Genomic DNA, 17,473 nt, shown 5'->3' with positions numbered 1-17,473 from the left:
CCTGAACCGATGAGACTCGGGCCAGGTCTTAGCCGCTGGTGTTTTGTCAGTGAGGGTCCCATCTCTCATTAGGTGGCTCGTTACAGCCTCAACAAAAAGGGCCACAGAAAGCCACTGTTGGTCAGGAGACAAGAGGCTGGTACCGCAGCAGACAGAACAGAGCAGGGCGCCCCTGCAAACTCACTTTTTTTTTTTTTAAAGATTTTATTTATTTGACAGACAGAGATCACAAGCAGGCAGAGAGGCAGGCAGAGAGAGAGGGGGGAAGCAGGCTCCCTGCTGAGCAGAGAGCCCGATGCGGGGCTCGATCCCAGGACCCTGAGATCATGACCTGAGCCGAAGGCAGAGGCTTTAACCCACTGAGCCAACCAGGCACCCCGCAAACTCACTTTTGATGTATGACACGGTGGTGGCGTTTTCTACATCCATTATACAGATGGCCCGGTCCACGTCCAAGGCTGAGACCACATATTTGCCATCAGGAGAAACCTTGCAGGAGGCTATGAAGGTTTCATAATTGATCTTCCACTGAATAGGGCAACAATCAAAAGGTGATTTTCTCTCTAGCCCCTCGGTCCAGTAGAACTTTCTTGGATGACAGAAAATGTTCCATCGATGCACTGTCCAATACATTAACTAGTCTCTGGCCACACGGGGCCATGGGGTACTTGCAATGGGCTGGTGCAAACAAGGAAGTGAATTTTAAATTTGGGTTGGTTTTAATTAATTAAATTAATCAATGTAATTAATGACTCTGTGTCCAGGACAGATGGACAAAGATAGGTACAGCATCTAGTGGAACTGGCCACAAGGCTCTCCTAATGGCCAACTTTTGTCCTACTCAGTAGGGTAGGCAAGTGTTTATTAAGTGTCTGCCCTGTGCCTCGCACCATTGACAAGACACCACAGCCCAGCCCCTCAGGCCTCTCACATTTCCTCAGGAGAGGCTGGAAGCAAACCTCAAGAAGGGGACAATGAGCCACTCAACATTCTAGGAAAGGAGGTCCTCTCTGTACGTTATAAAAGATGGTATTGCCACCATGACAGTCATAAAATACACCCACAAATTCTCTGACAGTCTTCCTTCCAAAAGGTAGAGCCTAATTCCCCACCCCCTGAGCCTGGGCTGGACTCATGTCCAATAAACAGAATATGGCAGAAGTGACAGTGTGGGACCAGGTCATAAAGGAAACCATGCCTTCCCCCTTGCTCTGTCTTGGATCACTCACTCTGGGGGAGTGAACTGCCATGTCCTGAGGACGCTCAAGCAGCCCTACGGGGGAGAGCGACTGAGGGCTCCCGACCAAAACCATGTGAGGGCGCCATCTTGGAAGGGGAGCCTTCGGCCCCAGTTGAGCCTTCAGATGACTGTAAACCCTGGTGACCTCTGAACTGTGACCTCATAAGAAACCTGAACCAGAACCACCCAGCTAAGCTGCTCCTAGATTTCTGTCAGAAAGTGGGAGATAATAAGCATTTGTTGTTTCAAGCTGCTAAGTTTCAGGCTAATTTGTCAAACAGGGGTGGATAACTAATTCAGTTAGTTGGCAAGTGGCACGGATCGCTGGTGCACCAAGAATAAATCAAAGCACTAACAAGATGTTTAAAGAAGCAAAAGAAAAGCATCTCAAACAGCAAAACTGGCTGGAGACAAGAGCAGGAAATGTACAAGAGAAGAAACAAACATTTGGAATAAACGCTCCAAGTCGGGAGTGATCAACGCTAGTCTCATTTTTCCACCAACCCAAGTGGCTAAAAGGTTTTAAAAACCATGCTGTCTGGCTAGTAAGATAGTGAGTGCCCCTCCAGTGCAGTGGAGAGGAGCTGGCACACATGTCCAGAGGATAATTTTTAAAAGGCCATGTTTCTACACCAAATTAGCAGTAAAATCCAGCTCTATTTCCTTAAAAGTATTGCATCGTGTGTATAAAAAATTACACACCAAGTTTCCCCTTCGTAGTGTCGCTTATGATAGAGAAATGTAAAAACAGCCTTAGTGTCCTATACCACGGAATAGTGCAACACAGCCTGACTTATCCACGCCATGGAATCCACGTGTCCATGAGAAAGGATGACGTCAGTGTGTCCTTACCCACCATTTATTTTTGAGGGAAAAAAAAAAAGTCAAGATCCAGAAGGTACGCACAGAGTGATGACACTTTGCTAACAACATAATCACCTGTTCGTCTGGAAATGTGTGCGGACACAGGAGAAGTGATGTCAAGGTATTAAATATAATGTCTGGGATGTTTACGGTGAATCTAAGTGGATCTCTGCACGGAGAAGAAAAAAGGGGCAAAGGGAAGGTGACGAGCTCCCCGGGGAGCCCCTTTGGCAGGGCGGGGCGGCAGGGGCACCGGACAAAGAGGGAGGGAGTTTCAGGCTGGTTCGGATGGATGGATGGCGGCCCATCCAAGCTCCCCAGAACACTCGTGTTTTCACCATGTGGCCTTTGTCCCATGGCCTCAGCTCTACTTCTGGCCCCATCAAATCCCAACACCCCCATGGGGGAGAGAGACTTTTCCTGCACAGTCCCCTTAGCCTGGAATGCCATGTCCCATTTTCCCCCACTCCCCCTCGTTGTGTATCCAAACCCTTCCCATCCTTCCAGCAAAAGCCCTCCTCTGCCTGCCCCAAGAAGCTTTCCTTCCCCAATGCGCTCCCCCCCGCCATCACCTGGTGTCCCTGAGAAAATTCTCCTTTTCTGAAAGACTGGTTTCCCATCCCATCCCAGCCTCCACCCCCCAAGGAGTCCCTCCCAGGCCCAGTGAAGGGCCTGTGCTGCCGCGCTGGGAGGGCCACACTCACCAGCAGCTTGCCTGTCTCAAGGTCCCAAGCCTTCACCGCTTTGTCGTAGGACGCTGTGATAATTCTGCCAAGAAAATGACCCAGACAGTTACAGCTATGAGCTCTATGAAAAAAAAATACATAGAAAATTCTTCATAGAAAATGTAACTTCGGACCAAGATTGCAAGTAATGCCTGAATCTTTCTCAAGATGTTCCCTGAGCCCCTTCCATGACCTCCCTGGAACCAGATGGAACCCCACGCCAGGCACTGCACACTCTTCCTCAGTCCCTCAGCCACCCAGATACGTTCCTCCATCTTCAGGGCATTAAAGGGACTGTGTCTTCTCTCCTGTGGATGACGGTCTTCTTCTGAGGGGACACCTACCACGGACCACCCCTTTCCTTCTCTGCTCACGGGGCTGTCTTTTTACAGAAACACTCTGACGGCTCACTTCATTCTAAAATGTTTTCTTGGACATTTAGCAACATAACATAAATGTACCTTTGTCCATACTCATATACATGTGCCTCTCTCCCGTGGCACGTTTCTGTGACAATCCGTGTGGATGTCATGTGTGGAAGATGGATTCCCGTGCGAGTTTTTACTGGCTTTGTAGCTGCTGCCCGGGGTACAGGCAAATCTATTTTAAAGCAAAGCCCCTTGGGACACTGGGTGGCTTAGTCAGTTTAGCATCTCTCTTTGGCTCAGGTCATGATCCCAGAGTCTAGGATCAAGTCCCGCATCGGGCGTCCTGCTCAGCAGGGAACCTGCTTCTCCCTCTGCCTGCCTTCTCTTACTCTCTGTCTCTGTCAAACATATGAATAAAATCTTTTTTTAAACAGCACCTTGTGTTTTATTCATTTTTTAAAAATTATTATATTTATTTATTTGTCAGAGAAAGAGAGAGGGCACGAGCGAACAAAAGCAGGGCGAGCGGCAGGCAGAGGGAGAAGCAGGCTCCCCGCTGAGCAAGGAGCCCGATGCGGTACTCGATCCCAGGACCCTGGGATCAGGGCCTGAGCAGACGCTTAACCGACTGAGCCACCCAGGCATCCCAGCCCCTTGTATTTTAAAGGCCATCTCGTGTCCTGGCCTCCGTTTTCCCTGTGAGATGCCACCTAGGACTCAGTCCTCATGGCCCCCTGAAGCTTCAGCGGGCCACGGGTGTGACCACGGAAAAGCACCTCTGTGAGGGAAACGCAGACTGGCTTTGTCTGAGCCACCACACACACTGTCTTTTCAGTACTTTTTCCAAGAGTGGCCATATCCCCTGGACCCTCACAGCAGAACACGGAAACTGTGGCGACAGAGGTGGGAGAGGGGGAACGTAGCTGCCAAGAGGACAGAGCAATGTCCCTGGCGTGCTGCACACGGGCTTGCACCCCCACTCCACCTGTCCAGTGCCAGACGAGGGAAAGGTCACCTTCTGCTGTCAGCCGTCACGCTGCACTCCAAGACAGGAGCTTTGGGCTTATGATCGAAATCCCGAATAACGAAGCCATCCACAGCATCCTCAAACCAACAGGAGAGAGGGAGAGAGAGAGAGAGGTCGCTGAGCTGCTGCTGGACGTCGTGCACTGAGCTCGACAGCAGCCCTGAGCTTGTCCACAACAGCAAAGTGGGACAGCCCCTGGTCCCATGCCCCACACCCCACTCCAAAGGGCAAAAGAACTTTCCAGCCTCTCCCCAGAGCAGCAAGGGCACCCTGCCCATCACCCCCCCGCCCATGATGTCCCTGGAGAACACCCCCTCCCCTGCACAGGCACAAGACCCAAACAGCCCCTCTGGGGGGCAGGGCCGGAGACAATTTCCTCCATCTCTACTGGCCCAAGGGGCTTGGCAGAATCTCACAAGACATTTTAAAAACTTGTTAAAAGTTCACACCCTTTGACCCAGCAGGGCTACTCTGCGTGGTCTCTCCTAATAGGCAGAACTGTGGTCAAAGACTTGTGCGGAAAAAGTTCATCGGGCGTTAGAGGGGATGGCGGGCACACCGGCCCGGGCCACCCCAAGGGAGCAGTTAAATGAGTTTCAGCATGCCAACGGTGGGTGCCAGCCACGATTAGCAAGCCGGCAGTTGGAGAATACGATGAGATCGAAGCCAGTCAATAACTCAAGAACAGGGAGAGAAGAAAAAGGGCGCCGAAGCGAAAAGCACCCGTTGTGGCAGAGGTGAAATATTTTCAGTTAGAAACCCGCCAGGAACTTTTCAGGATGAGCTGCAGGGGAAAGTCCCCGTGAAAAACAGATTAATGGTAAAGCAATGAATTCCTAGAAAGGTGGTAGGTTGCTAGGTGAAAATACGGAGCTCGGGAGCCTCTGGGCTGATGGGGGGCAGGACTGGGACAGTACTTCCTGATGGGCAGAGCCCACTGTGCGTTGAGAGCCCAAGTCAAGGGGCGCCTGCGTGGCTCAGTTGGTTCAGCATCTGCCTTCAACTCAGGTCATGATCCCAGGGTCCTGGAATTGAGTCCTGCATGGGCTCCCTCCCTCTGCCTGCTGCTCTCCCTGTTTGTGCTCGCTCGTTCTCTGACAAAGAAATAACTAAAACCTTAAGAAAAAAAAAAAAGAGCCCAAGTCGTGCTGGGGGGTAAAGAACCCTATGTCAGGGGTCCCCAAGACCACCCCCAGGCTCAGTGATTCTCCAGGACCCCCACAGGGCCCTGCAGATAGTCAGACTCACAGCTAAGATTTACTACAGCAAAGGACACAAAGCAAAATCAGCAAAGGGGAAGGAGCCTGGGGCGGAGACCAGGGCAAGCCTCCAAGAGTCTCTCCCACTGGGTCGGACACACGGGACACGCCTAATTCCTCCACCAACCCCACTGTGGTAACACATGTGATGTGTTGTCTATCTAGGAGACATGCCTGAGCCTTGGGGCCCGGGGTTTGGGGGGGATTCTCTAGCATACACCAAAATCCAGACTCCCAGAAGGAAAGCAGGTGCTTGGCACAAACTATGGCTTATGCCAACAGTCTGGGTACCCTGAGCTCTCTTTATCACTTAGTGGATTGCAGGACACCATGGGCCAGTCCGGCTCCCAGATGCCGGCCAAGGCCAGCCTCGCAGGCAGTCTCACACCTGCCATGTGAACCCTATTCTGCACAGACCCAGGCCCTCAATTCCCTCTCCGTTAAGACCTCAAATAGTGGGGGGTCGTGTATGGGGAACCCAGCAGGCCCTAATCAGAGGCACGGAGAGACAGCAGGAGTCCAAAGAGGACCTCACCAGGACAGGACAAGCTGTAAGCCTGGACTCACAAGTCTACTAGCTCGGGATGAGAGAACGGGTCTAGGCAGCCTGCGTGCGATCGATCCAGCCTCCCTGGCTGGTGCGTGACTCCAGCACAAACATGGAACGAAGAAAACGATCACTGTGGGGCCTGGGACTCCCGTCTTTGCAAAGTCCCCGGTCAGGCTAAGGGCAGCCCTGTGCCCCGCAGGGTCCATGTGCAGCTTCAGCCTTTGATAGTGACACCTGCTGGCCAGGACAAGGAACAGCACCCGCAGACGGAGAACCCTGTTGGAACAGGTGCACTGCTGTGAAGAGAATCCTTCCGCGAGAGGCAGATGGCAAACAAGCCAGATTTTGTTAGGGAAATCCAAAGCAGTGGAAATGTCTCTGTTTCGTACTGAATGTTTCTTGAAGTAAATAAGCGCCCTCTTCACCTGGCACTGGGAGGCAAGAACCCCTCTGCGGACTCAGATAATTGACTCAGATAAATCAAGGCGGGGCAGGGGGAAGGAGACTGGTCAGAGTTTAAATGAAGGGAAAAGAGGGGCTTTTTTTCCCCAGTAAATAGTTGGAAAATAGGGAAATGTGACAATACCCACAGCTTAAGTTTGAAACGGTTATATAAACAGTGTTTCTTAATGGTCTCAATTTCGTAAACATGGGTATACATGTGGAAACAAGAAAAAAATAAACTTATATTCCAACATTCTCGTAGCACTTAACTCCAGAGTTGTGAAATGATGGTTCTTGTTTTTCTTCTGAGTTGTGAGAAAAACCACCAAAGTTGCTATTTCTTAATGACTGGAAAGAGGCATGCCAATACATTAGAGGGATACTGGATTAACAATGATTTTTCCCAGGGCACCTGTGTGGCTCAGTTGGTTAAGCATTTGACCCTTGGTTTCGGCTCAGGTCATGATCTCACAATTGTGAGACTGAGCCCCACTTCAGGCTCCGCACTCAGCACAGAATCTGCTTGAGATTCTCTCTCTCCCTCTCCCTCTGCCCCTCTGTCCCCCCACCCTCTCTTTCTCTCTCTCAAAAAAAAATGATTTTTCCCCCAGCTTCTTCATACATGTATGGACTTTGCAAACTATTCACAATGGTCCACAGTGAGAATGAAGGGAGCTTCCAAAAGATTAAATCAGATGCTTGGGTTCTGGATGGGGCCCAAGAGGAGGGATAGGAGATGGGAGGTGACAGGAGTGGGGAGAGGAGGGAGAAGCAGGGGGACATTTTGGCAACAGGAGAAGGCAGTGTACTGGGCAATGGCAGAGAGGGCTCAGGAATGGCAGCAGCACTGGGGCAGGGAGAGCCATGGGAGGAGCCATTCAAAGGGCAAAGGTGAGGAAAAGAGAACTAGGAAGAGGAAAGAGGACTTCTTGGAGGAGGTGTCAGTGGGGCTAGCCAAGGCAGACAACTGGTGACTCTGGTGGGGGCCAGGGATCGGGGCATGATGGGAAGCACAGGGAGAGACCTGGGGAAATTGGCAGAAGCAGGCAAGGCCATGAGCAAGGCTGGTATTGGGACACTGGGACAGGCTGAAGCGACTGTATCTTGGATACACTGGTGTGGGCCAGGCACCCGGCCACTATGCAGAACCAGGGACATCTCAGTGGATGGTCTCTAATCTTGGGACAACAAGAGAAAACAAGTGGATCTCCCCTTTTAGAGACAAGAAGCTTTTGGCCCCAGAACAGGCAGATCTCCCCTTTTAGAGACTTTTGGCCCAAAAGGGAGTCCTTCCACTAGTTCAAAAGGTGAGAAGAATGTGTGTGTGGGGGCGGAGCTGAGCTGGCCAAGCATGATGCACACTTGTAAGCTGTTCTCCCCCTCACGTGGGTGATGACAACCCACAGAGCCCCTCGCCCCTGGCTTCTCAGTCTCCCCAGAGGGTTGGGAAAGACTTTAAGACTCTCAGAGGAACCGAAAGGGTTCCCAGAAGGAGCTCATGGGCCGCAGCCGAGGTGAGGAATGGATGCCTGTTGGGGCCGGGCATGGGCCAGGCAGGCCCTGGGGTAGTCCCAGCACGAGCTGGACCAGGAGAGTTTCAGGGAGGGCCAGGAGGTCACGTGACCAGAGTCACACAGCTGAATAACTTGGACCATCCCCAAACCCTCCTGCCTCATCTGCCTGGCCTTGGTACCCACTGATGACCCAGAAGATGACCAGTGTGGTCATCTGGAAGGCGAGGAGCTATCCTTCACCTGATTACCCACACCAGAACCCAGGAACCAGCCTAGATTCCTTTCTATCCCCTCTCGCCCCAGAAGCCAGTGGAGGTGGCACACAGTTATCTGTGGCCTGGCCCCTGAGGGCCAATGCCATCCCCTATCCCCGCTCCCTCATCCTCCTCACTGACCAGCAATACCTCCAGAGAGGACTTCCAGCACCTGCTGGCTATGCCCAGAGGCTTTGAAAGAGTTCTCGGTGGCCACATCTCTGCAACCTCATCTAACCATCTCACATCCCTGTTCTTCGTGCCGCTTCCGGAACGTTGGGGCACTGAGCCATACTCAAGCCTGCCCCTCCCAACCAGCCCTCATGGACAGGTCCCCGGCCTGGCCATTTTTCTGTCCTCTGTGACCACCTAGGCCTGGCCATACCAACCCTGTGAATGGAAGTGAATTTTCCAAATGAGAAGGAGACCCAAAGAGAGGCCACAGGTCAGAGATCCCAGGCACAGTGGAAACTGTCCAACAGTAGGTGGGGCAGGGGGCAGAGTCCCACCAGGGGTCCCCATCCCCCATTCCTACTGTTTCCAAATCAACAGGCCGCCAGCAACCGCTTTAAATTCATCTCACTCCAAGGGCTTGACACTAGGGTTGAACCCTCACCTGTCTTCTCCTTCTGCATTTTGCTCAGAAAGTTCTCTCCAAGTCTTTGGGATTCTTCAGCATCTGGAAACTCTCCATAAGATGGGGCCCAGCTTCTCTCCCCTCCTGGGACGTTCTCATCCCACCCACACCAGGCCACCTACCCACAGCTTCAGGGTACTGTCATGGGAACAGCTGAGGAACTTCGTGTCATCCACACAGAAGCTACAGGAGCTCACAAGGTCCTTGTGTCCCCTCAGAATTTTAAATGGGATCTGAAAAAAGAGAGATATTGAATGAGTGCAGCAGGTTACAAAATATGAATTAATAACAAAAAATCCATCATTTTTCTATACAACTGGAAAAAAAGCACTAAAAAATTCCATTAAAGGCATCAGAATAGGAATACATGTAATTAAAAAATACAAGTGTAAAACTTATACTCTGAAAATCACAGAACATTGTTGGAAGAAATTTTAGAAGACACAGAGACATGAGAAAGCAGCCCATATTCAAGGATTAGCTATTAGCTTACTATTGTCAAGATGAGAATACCTTCCAAGATGATCGACAGAGTCAGCAGTGTCCCCTCAAGATCCCAGCTGACCTCCTTTCCAAAACAGACAAGCTGATCCGAAAACTTATATGCACGCTCAAGGACAGCAAAATAGCCAAAACACTCCTGGAAAAGAACGAAGGTGGAGTACTCACAATTCCCAATTTCAAACCTCATCACCTAAAAAAAAAGTGACCATAATCAAGACACAGGAGTTACTGGCCTAAGAACAGACATAGGAATGGGTGGAACAGAGTTGGGAATCCAGAAATAAGCCCTCATGTTTTAGGTCACTTGCTTCCTTAACAAGGGGGCCAAGTGATTGAAAATGGAGAGATTTGTCTTTTCAACAGATCGTGTTGAGACAAATAAAATCCACCTGCGAAAGAATGAAGTTGGACTGTTGCCTCACGCCATCTACAAAGACTAACTCAAGATGGATCAAAGCTCTCAATGTGAGAACTAAAACCACGAGACTCTTAGATGCACACATAGTTGTAAATCTCCGGGAACTCCTGTTAGACAGTGTTTCCTCAGCTCCCACGTCACGTGCACAGGCAGCGGCAGCAGCAACAATGTGAAACTGGGCATTATCGAAATTAAAAACCTTGCCCTTCGGAGGACACTGTCAGGAAGGTGACAAAACAGCCCACACAGTGGAAGAAAACTTTTGGAAATCGTTTATCAGATGAGACTTGTATCTAGAATACAGAAAGAACGCTCAAAACTCAACAATAAAAAAAAAGAAACAACCTGATTTTAAAATAGGCAAAACATCGGAATAGGCATTTCTCCAAAGAAGGTATGTTAATAAGCTCTAAGCACATGGAAATGTGGTCAACATCATTAGCTATTATGAAAATATAAATCAATTGTAAATTGAGGGGCACCTGGGTGGCTCAGTCTGTTAAGCATCTGGTTTTGGCTCAGGTCATGATATTGGGGTCCTGGGATCCAGCCCCAGTTTGGGCTCCCTGCTTGGCAGGGAGTCTGCTTCTCCCTCTCCCTCTGCCCCTCCCTCCATCCAAGCTCACGTGTTCTGTCTCTTTCTCAAATAAATAAAATCTTAAAGGGGAAAAAAAGACCATATTGAGATACACTTCATATCCACCATATCCACTAGGATGTTACAGTAAAAAAGTCAGATAATAACAAGTGTTGGTGAGAATGTGGAGGACTCAAACTCTCACACATGGCTGGTGGGAATCCAAATGGTGCCGTTCCTTTGGAACACAGTTCAGGAATTCCTCAAAAAGTTAAAACGTATGTATTCATATATGATCCAGCAGCTTCACTTCTAAGTGTACACCTAACAGAAATGAAAACATGTCCACACAAAAATTTGAAAATAGATACTCACAGCAGTATTATTTGGAATAATAAAATAAATGGAAACCATTAGAATATCCATCCACTGATGAACGTAAAATGAGACATTCCCACAATGAAATATGACTAAGCAATATGACAGGAGGGAAGGACATCTGATTTCTGGGCTGCCATGCGAGAAGCTTGGAAGCCACTGCTCCATTTGCACAACTAATTAAAAGCTGAGCAAACTGAGAAATCAACAACTCTTCCTAGATTCATGACTGCTGCCCTCAAAATTGGAGAAATGGGCAAAAACAAAGAATCCCATATTATAGGACAGAAATCCAAGAGCAGCGACCTCCATGGGAACCAGGCCCAGGATCGGGAAACCTGACCTGTAACAGACAAGTTGCTGGGAGTGCAGCATGGATAACGTTGAGAGTTAAAAACTCCAGGGGGACCCAGCCATGAGGGCCCTCACTCACATTCATATTAGCGTTATCTCCAGTGGCAGACCTGGTCCTCACAGTGGCTGGAAGGGGGGGTAAAGAATTGCTTTGAAATATTCCATGCAGCATTATCAAAGCCTACCTGACCTGGGGAAAGGGAAATATTCAACCCTTGCCAGCTCTAGCTGTACACATAGAGGGAGGGAAATACCCAGCTCCCAGCCGCTCTAGCCATCCAATCCCACCTAACCTCGGGGCGGGGGGGGGGGGAGGAAGTGCAGACTGAAAAGCACCCATGACATTCACAAGCCTGAGGCAGAGACCCACTGAAAGACTGAGTCGTAGTCATAGGACTGTAGACTTCTTCTCTGCCCATTACATGGTAGCATCACGTTACTGAAGGCTTATTTACAGCTGTTCCTTTTACCCAATATATTATGTCTGGATATCAAGAAAAAAAAATGCAATCCAAAGAGGCAGAAAACATAGCTTGAAGAGAAAGCACAAACCTAAAAACAAAACCAGACCCAGATGTGCCAAGGATGTTGGAATTATCAGACCAGGAACTTAAACACCTGTGGTTAATATGCTAAGGGCTCTAAGAAATGTAGTAGACAGCACGCAATGTAAGCAGAGATGGAAATTCGAAGATAGAACCAAACAGAAATGCTATCGATCAAAAACACCATAACAGATCAAGAGTATCTTTGATGTGTTCATTATTAGACTAGACATGTCTGAGGAGAGACTCTCTGGGATTGAGGATATATCAATAGAAACCTTCAAAACTGAAAAGCAATGAGAAAAAAAAAACACTTAAAGAAATGAAACAGAATTTGCCAGAACCAGGGGAGAACTACAACAGTGTAATATATGCACAATGAAAATACCAGAAGGAGATGATAGAATGGAAGAGAAATATTTGAAACAATAATGAATGAAAAGCCCCCCCAAATTAATTTCAAATGCCAAACCTCAGATCTAGGAAGCCCAGAGAACATGGAACAGGATAAATGCAACAAACAAACAAACAAACAAAACCCCACTATACCTAGGCATATCATTTTAAAGATCCAGAAAATTTAAGATAAAAGGACATTGCTGAAAGCAGCTAGAGGAAAATCATGTCTTGCCTATAAAGGAGCAAAGATAAGAATCACATCCACCCTCTCAGAAACCATGCAACCAAGAAGAGACTATAGTGAAATATTTAAAGTATTAGGAGGGGAAAATTCCACCAACCTAGAAATTTGTATCCTGTGAAATTATCCTTCAAAAGTGAAGGACAAATACTTTCTCAGACAAAGAAAAATTGGGGAAACTTTGATACCAATAGTCTGTCTTGCAAGAAATGTCAACTTTTCTTTAGCGAGGAGGAAAATGATATAGGTGAGAAACTCAGATCTACACAAAGCAAGGAAAGCACCAAAGAAGGAATAAGTGAAGGTAAAATAAAAACTTTGTTCTTATTCTTAATTGATCTAAGTTTGTTCAAAATAATAATAGCATAATGTAAAAAAAGCAACAATGTATTATATATGATTGATATATTATATATAGTCTTATAAGAGCAATATATTATATGTTATATAATTAACATCTGATTATGTGTATATTATATATGTATATGTATATGTGTATATATATATATACACACACACACATATATAATGAGTGACAGCAATGATACAGTGGACATGAGGGAGGACTTCGAAATATTTTGTTATTTTAAGTTACTGACACTACCCAGGAGTGGTATAGTGTTGTTTGAAAGTGGACTTGGATTAACGGCAAATGTATATTGCAAATTCTTGGGCAACCACTGAGAAAAGAAAAAAAAGTGTATCTGATATGCTAAGAAAGGAGAGAAAATGGAATCACATTGGATGCTCAGTTAAAGCCTCAAAAGCTAGAAGAGTGGAAGACAAAAATAGGAACAATAAACAAAGGCAACAAATAGAAAACAGTAACAAATATGGCGGATATTCATCCAACTAGATCAATAATCACTTTGAATGGTCTGAATGTACCAATTAAGAGAGAGATTGTCAGAGTGGATGAAAAAATAGGACCCAATGATATATTGTCTACAAGAAACTCACTTTAGATATAAAGACACATTCAGATTAAAAGCAGGAGCGTCTGGGTGGCTCAGTTGGTTAAGCATCTGACTCTTGATTTCGGCTCAGGTCACGATCTCAGGGTCATGAGATCGAGCCCCTCGTCATGTTCCACACTCAGCAGGGAGTTTACTTGAGGTTCTCTCTCTGCCCCTTCCCCCCCACTTTCACTTGTTCTCTCTCTCACTCTTTTAAAAAAAAAAATGTAAAAGGATGGGGGAGACTGGGTGGCTCAGTCAGATAAGTGTTGACTCCTGATTTCAGATCAGGTCATGATCTCAGGATTGTGAGATCAAGCCCCATGCCAGGCTTTATGCTGGGTTTGGAGCCTGCTTAAGATTCTCTCTTTCCAGGGGCACCTGGTGGCTCAGTTGTTAAGTGTCTGCCTTCAGCTCAGGTCATGATCCCAGGGTTCTGGGATCGAGCTCCGCATGGAGCCCCGCATCGGGCTCCCTGCTCAGCGGGAAGCCTGCTTCTCCCTCTCCCACTTCCTCTGCTTCTGTTTCCTCTCTTATTGTGTCTCTCTCTGTCAATTAAATAAATAAAATCTTTAAAAAATAAAAAAGGATTCTCTTTTTCCCTCTGCTCCTACTCCTCTCTCTTTTTAAAAGAAAAAAAAAAAAAGGTAAATGGGTGGAGGAAAAATAGACCATACTAACCCTAATCGAAAGAAAGCAAGACTAGCTATATTAACTTCAGATGGAGGAGACTTCACAGTGAGAAAAGTTATCAGGGGTAAAAGGGGGCTTTCATAATGACAAAGTGGCCAGTTCTCCAAGAAGATATAATAACCCTTAACATATATGTGCCTAACACCAGAGCACCAAAAATGTTAGGCAAAGCTATTAAAACTGCAAAGAGAAGTAGATGAGTCCATTATCATGAAGACTTCATCACCCTCTATGAGAAAGGAACAGATCCAGCAAGCAGAAAATTAACAAGGACATAGTAGAACACAACACCACCATCAGTCAGTTGAATGTAATAGAGATCTACAGACTACTTCCTCCAGTAACAGCAGAATAAATATTCTTCTCAAATTCATATGAAACATTTACCAAGACAGACCACATTCTAGGCCATAAAACACACCTTAACAAATTAAAAAAAAAACAAAATAGAAACTATACAATCACGACCCCAATATCAAGACCTGAGCTGAGATCAAGAGTCAGACACTTAATTGACTGAGCCACCCAGGCGCCCCTAAACAACACACTTCTAAATAACACATGGTTCAAAGAAGAAATCTCAAGAGAAGTTTTTAAATGTTTTGAACCTAATGAAATTAAAATATGAAATCAAAATTTGTCAGGTACAACGAAAGAAGTCCTTAGAGGGATATTTATAACAATGAATGCATTTATAAAAAAGAAGAAGGATCTAAAATCAATCATCTAAACCTTCACTTTAGGAAAATAGAAGAAGAAGAGCAAATTAAATGCAAAGTATGCAGAAGAAAAGAAACAATGACAATTAGAGCATAAACCAATTAAACTGAAAGCAGGAAATTTACAGTGAAAAATCAATGAACCCAAAAACTGTTCTTTAAAAAGGATCAATTAAGGGATGCCTGGGTGGCTCAGTCGGTTAAGCATCTGCCTTCATATCAGGCCATGATCTTGGGGTCCTGAGTTTGGGCCCTGGGTTGGGCTCCCTGCTCAGCAGGGAGTTTGCCTCTCCTTCTCCCTCTGCCCCTCCTATCCCACTCATGCTTTCTCTTTCTCAAATAAATAAATTCTTTTTTAAAAATCAGTAAAATTGATAAGCCTCTAGCAAGGCTAAGTAAGAAAAAAAAGAGATAACACAATACTAGTATCAGTAATGAAAGATAGGGGCACCTGTGTGGCTCAGTGGGTTAAGCCTCTGCTTTTGGCTCAGATCGTGATCCCAGGGTATTGGGATCGAGTCCAGCATCGGGCTCTCTGCTCAGCAGGGGGCCTGCTTCCCCCTCTCTCTGCCTCTGCCTGCCACTCTGCCTACTTGTGATCTCTCTCTGATAAATAAATAAAATCTTAAAAAAAAGAAATGAAAGATATTCTATTGACATTAAAAAGATAGTTAAGGAGTATTATGAATAACTCTATTTCCACAAATTTCATCCCCTGAAATGAAATAGACTAATTTCAAATTTGAAATGAAATGGACTAATTCCTGAAAAGACACAATTAGGCAAAAGTCACACAAGAAAAATTAGACAATCCTAATAGGTGTTTATGTAATAAAGAAATTGAAATAGTAACTAAGGTATTTAGTTCAGGCCCAGATGGGTTCACTAGTGATTTCTACCAAACCTTTAAGGAAAAAATTATACCAATTCTCTACAATCTCTTTTAGAGGACAGAAGCAGAGGGAATACTTCTTAACTCATTCTGTGAGGCTAGCATTACCCTAATTCTCAGTGAGAAAAGTTATCAGGGGTAAAAGTCAGATAAAACCAGATAATGACACTTAGAAGAAAAGAAAACTACAGACCACTATCTCTCATGACCATAGACGTAAAAATCCTCAACAAATATCAGCAAATTAAATCCGACAATGTATAGAAAGAATTATGCATCATCACCAAGTTGGATTTATCCCAGGTGTGCAAGTCTACTTCGTTATTCAAACATCAATTAATGTAATTCATCACATCAGTAAGCTAACAAAGAAAAAATCACATGACTATATCAATAGGGGCAGAAAAAGCATTTGACCAAAATCCAATAGCCATTTATGGTAAAAACTCTCAGCAAATTAGAAATAGAGGGGAACTTCTCAGCTTGCCAAAGACTATCTACAAAAACCCTACAGTTAACATCATACTTAATGATGAGAAGTTCTGTCTTTCCACTAAGATCAGGTACAAGGCACAGGCTTTCCCTCTCACCACTTGTTTTCAACACTGTCCTGGGACTTCCAGCTCATGAAATAAGACAAGAAAACAAAATAAGAGGTATAAGATTGGGAAGGAAGAAACAAACCTGTCTTAATGAACACATGACATTAGCACCTACGTAGAAAATCCAAAAGAATCAACAAAAACTCCTGGAACTAACAGCAGAGTTGGCAAGACTGCAGAATATGAGATTAATATAAAATACAAAAATCAATTTTTTTGTCTTTTTTTTTTTAAGATTTTATTTATTTATTTGACAGAGAGAGATCACAAGTAGGCAGAGAGGCAGGCAGAGAGAGATGGGGAAGCAGGCTCCCCGCCGAGCTGAGAGCCCAACGTGGGGCTCGATCCCAGGACCCCAGGATCATGACCCGAGCCAAAGGCAGAGGCTTTAACCCACTGAGCCACCCAGGTGCCCCCAAAAATCAATTTTTGCTATGTCAGCAATGAACAAGTAGAATTTTTTAAAAGATTTAAAAAAAATGTTTAAAAGACTTTATTTATTTATTTGACAGAGAGAGACACAGTGAGAGAGGGAACACAAGCAGGGGGAGAGGGAGAAGCAGGCTTCCTGCAAAGCAGGGAGCCCGATGCAAGGCTCCATCCCAGAACCCCGGGATCATGACCTGAGCCGAAGGCAGACACTTAATGACAGGTGCCCCAAGATTTTATTTTTTTGAGAGAGAGAGAGAAAGAAAGGGAGCACAAGCAGGGGGAGGGGCAGAGGGAGAAGCAGACTCCCCGCTGAGCAGGGATTTCCCCATGCAAGGCTCAATCCCAGGACCCTGGGATCATGATTTGAGCTGAAGGTACACGCTTAACCAACTCAGCCACCCAGGCACCCCAAACAAGTGGAATTTTAAATTCCACCCCACAAAATTAAATATTTAGGCATATATCTAACAAAATATGTGTAAGAGCTATATGAGGAAAACTACAGAACTCTGATGAACAAAATCAAAGAATTAAATCAACAGAGATCTATTCCGGATAAGAAGACTCAATATTGTCAAGATGTCAGTTCTTCCCAACATGTTCTATGAATTCAGTGCGATCCCAATCAGAATCCCAAAATGTTATTTTGTGGTATTGACAAAGTGATTATAAAGTTTATGTGGACAGGCAAAAGATCCAGGAGAAGAACAAAGTGCCGACACTACACCACTTCAAGACTTACTCTAAAGATATAGTGATCAAGGGGTGCCTGGGTGGCTCAGTGGGTTAGAGCCTCTGCCTTCGGCTCAGGTCATGATCTCAGGGTCCTGGGATCAAGTCCTGCATCGGGCTCTCTGCTCAGCGGGGAGCCTGCTTCCCCC

At 46.1% G+C, this 17,473-nt stretch overlaps 1 protein-coding gene across 1 annotated transcript in view; it reads right to left on the bottom strand.

Annotated features, from left to right (window-relative positions):
* LOC111161487 (WD repeat domain 88) overlaps window positions 1-17,473 on the bottom strand; it is a 46,152-nt gene that overhangs the window by 24,370 nt on the left and 4,309 nt on the right. The window contains exons 2-5 of the mRNA XM_022525183.1: window positions 9,005-9,115; window positions 4,213-4,301; window positions 2,809-2,872; window positions 390-528 (exon numbers count right to left, since the gene is read on the bottom strand). Of these exons, the coding sequence (XP_022380891.1) occupies window positions 390-528; window positions 2,809-2,872; window positions 4,213-4,301; window positions 9,005-9,115 (403 nt within the window). The remainder of the gene's footprint in view (window positions 1-389; window positions 529-2,808; window positions 2,873-4,212; window positions 4,302-9,004; window positions 9,116-17,473) is intronic.

The sequence above is a fragment of the Enhydra lutris genome, unplaced genomic scaffold (assembly GCF_002288905.1).
Source record: "Enhydra lutris kenyoni isolate GAN:26980312 unplaced genomic scaffold, ASM228890v2 scaffoldscaffold85, whole genome shotgun sequence".
NCBI lineage: Eukaryota > Metazoa > Chordata > Mammalia > Carnivora > Mustelidae > Enhydra > Enhydra lutris.
This window is presented reverse-complemented; position numbering and strand designations above follow the sequence as displayed.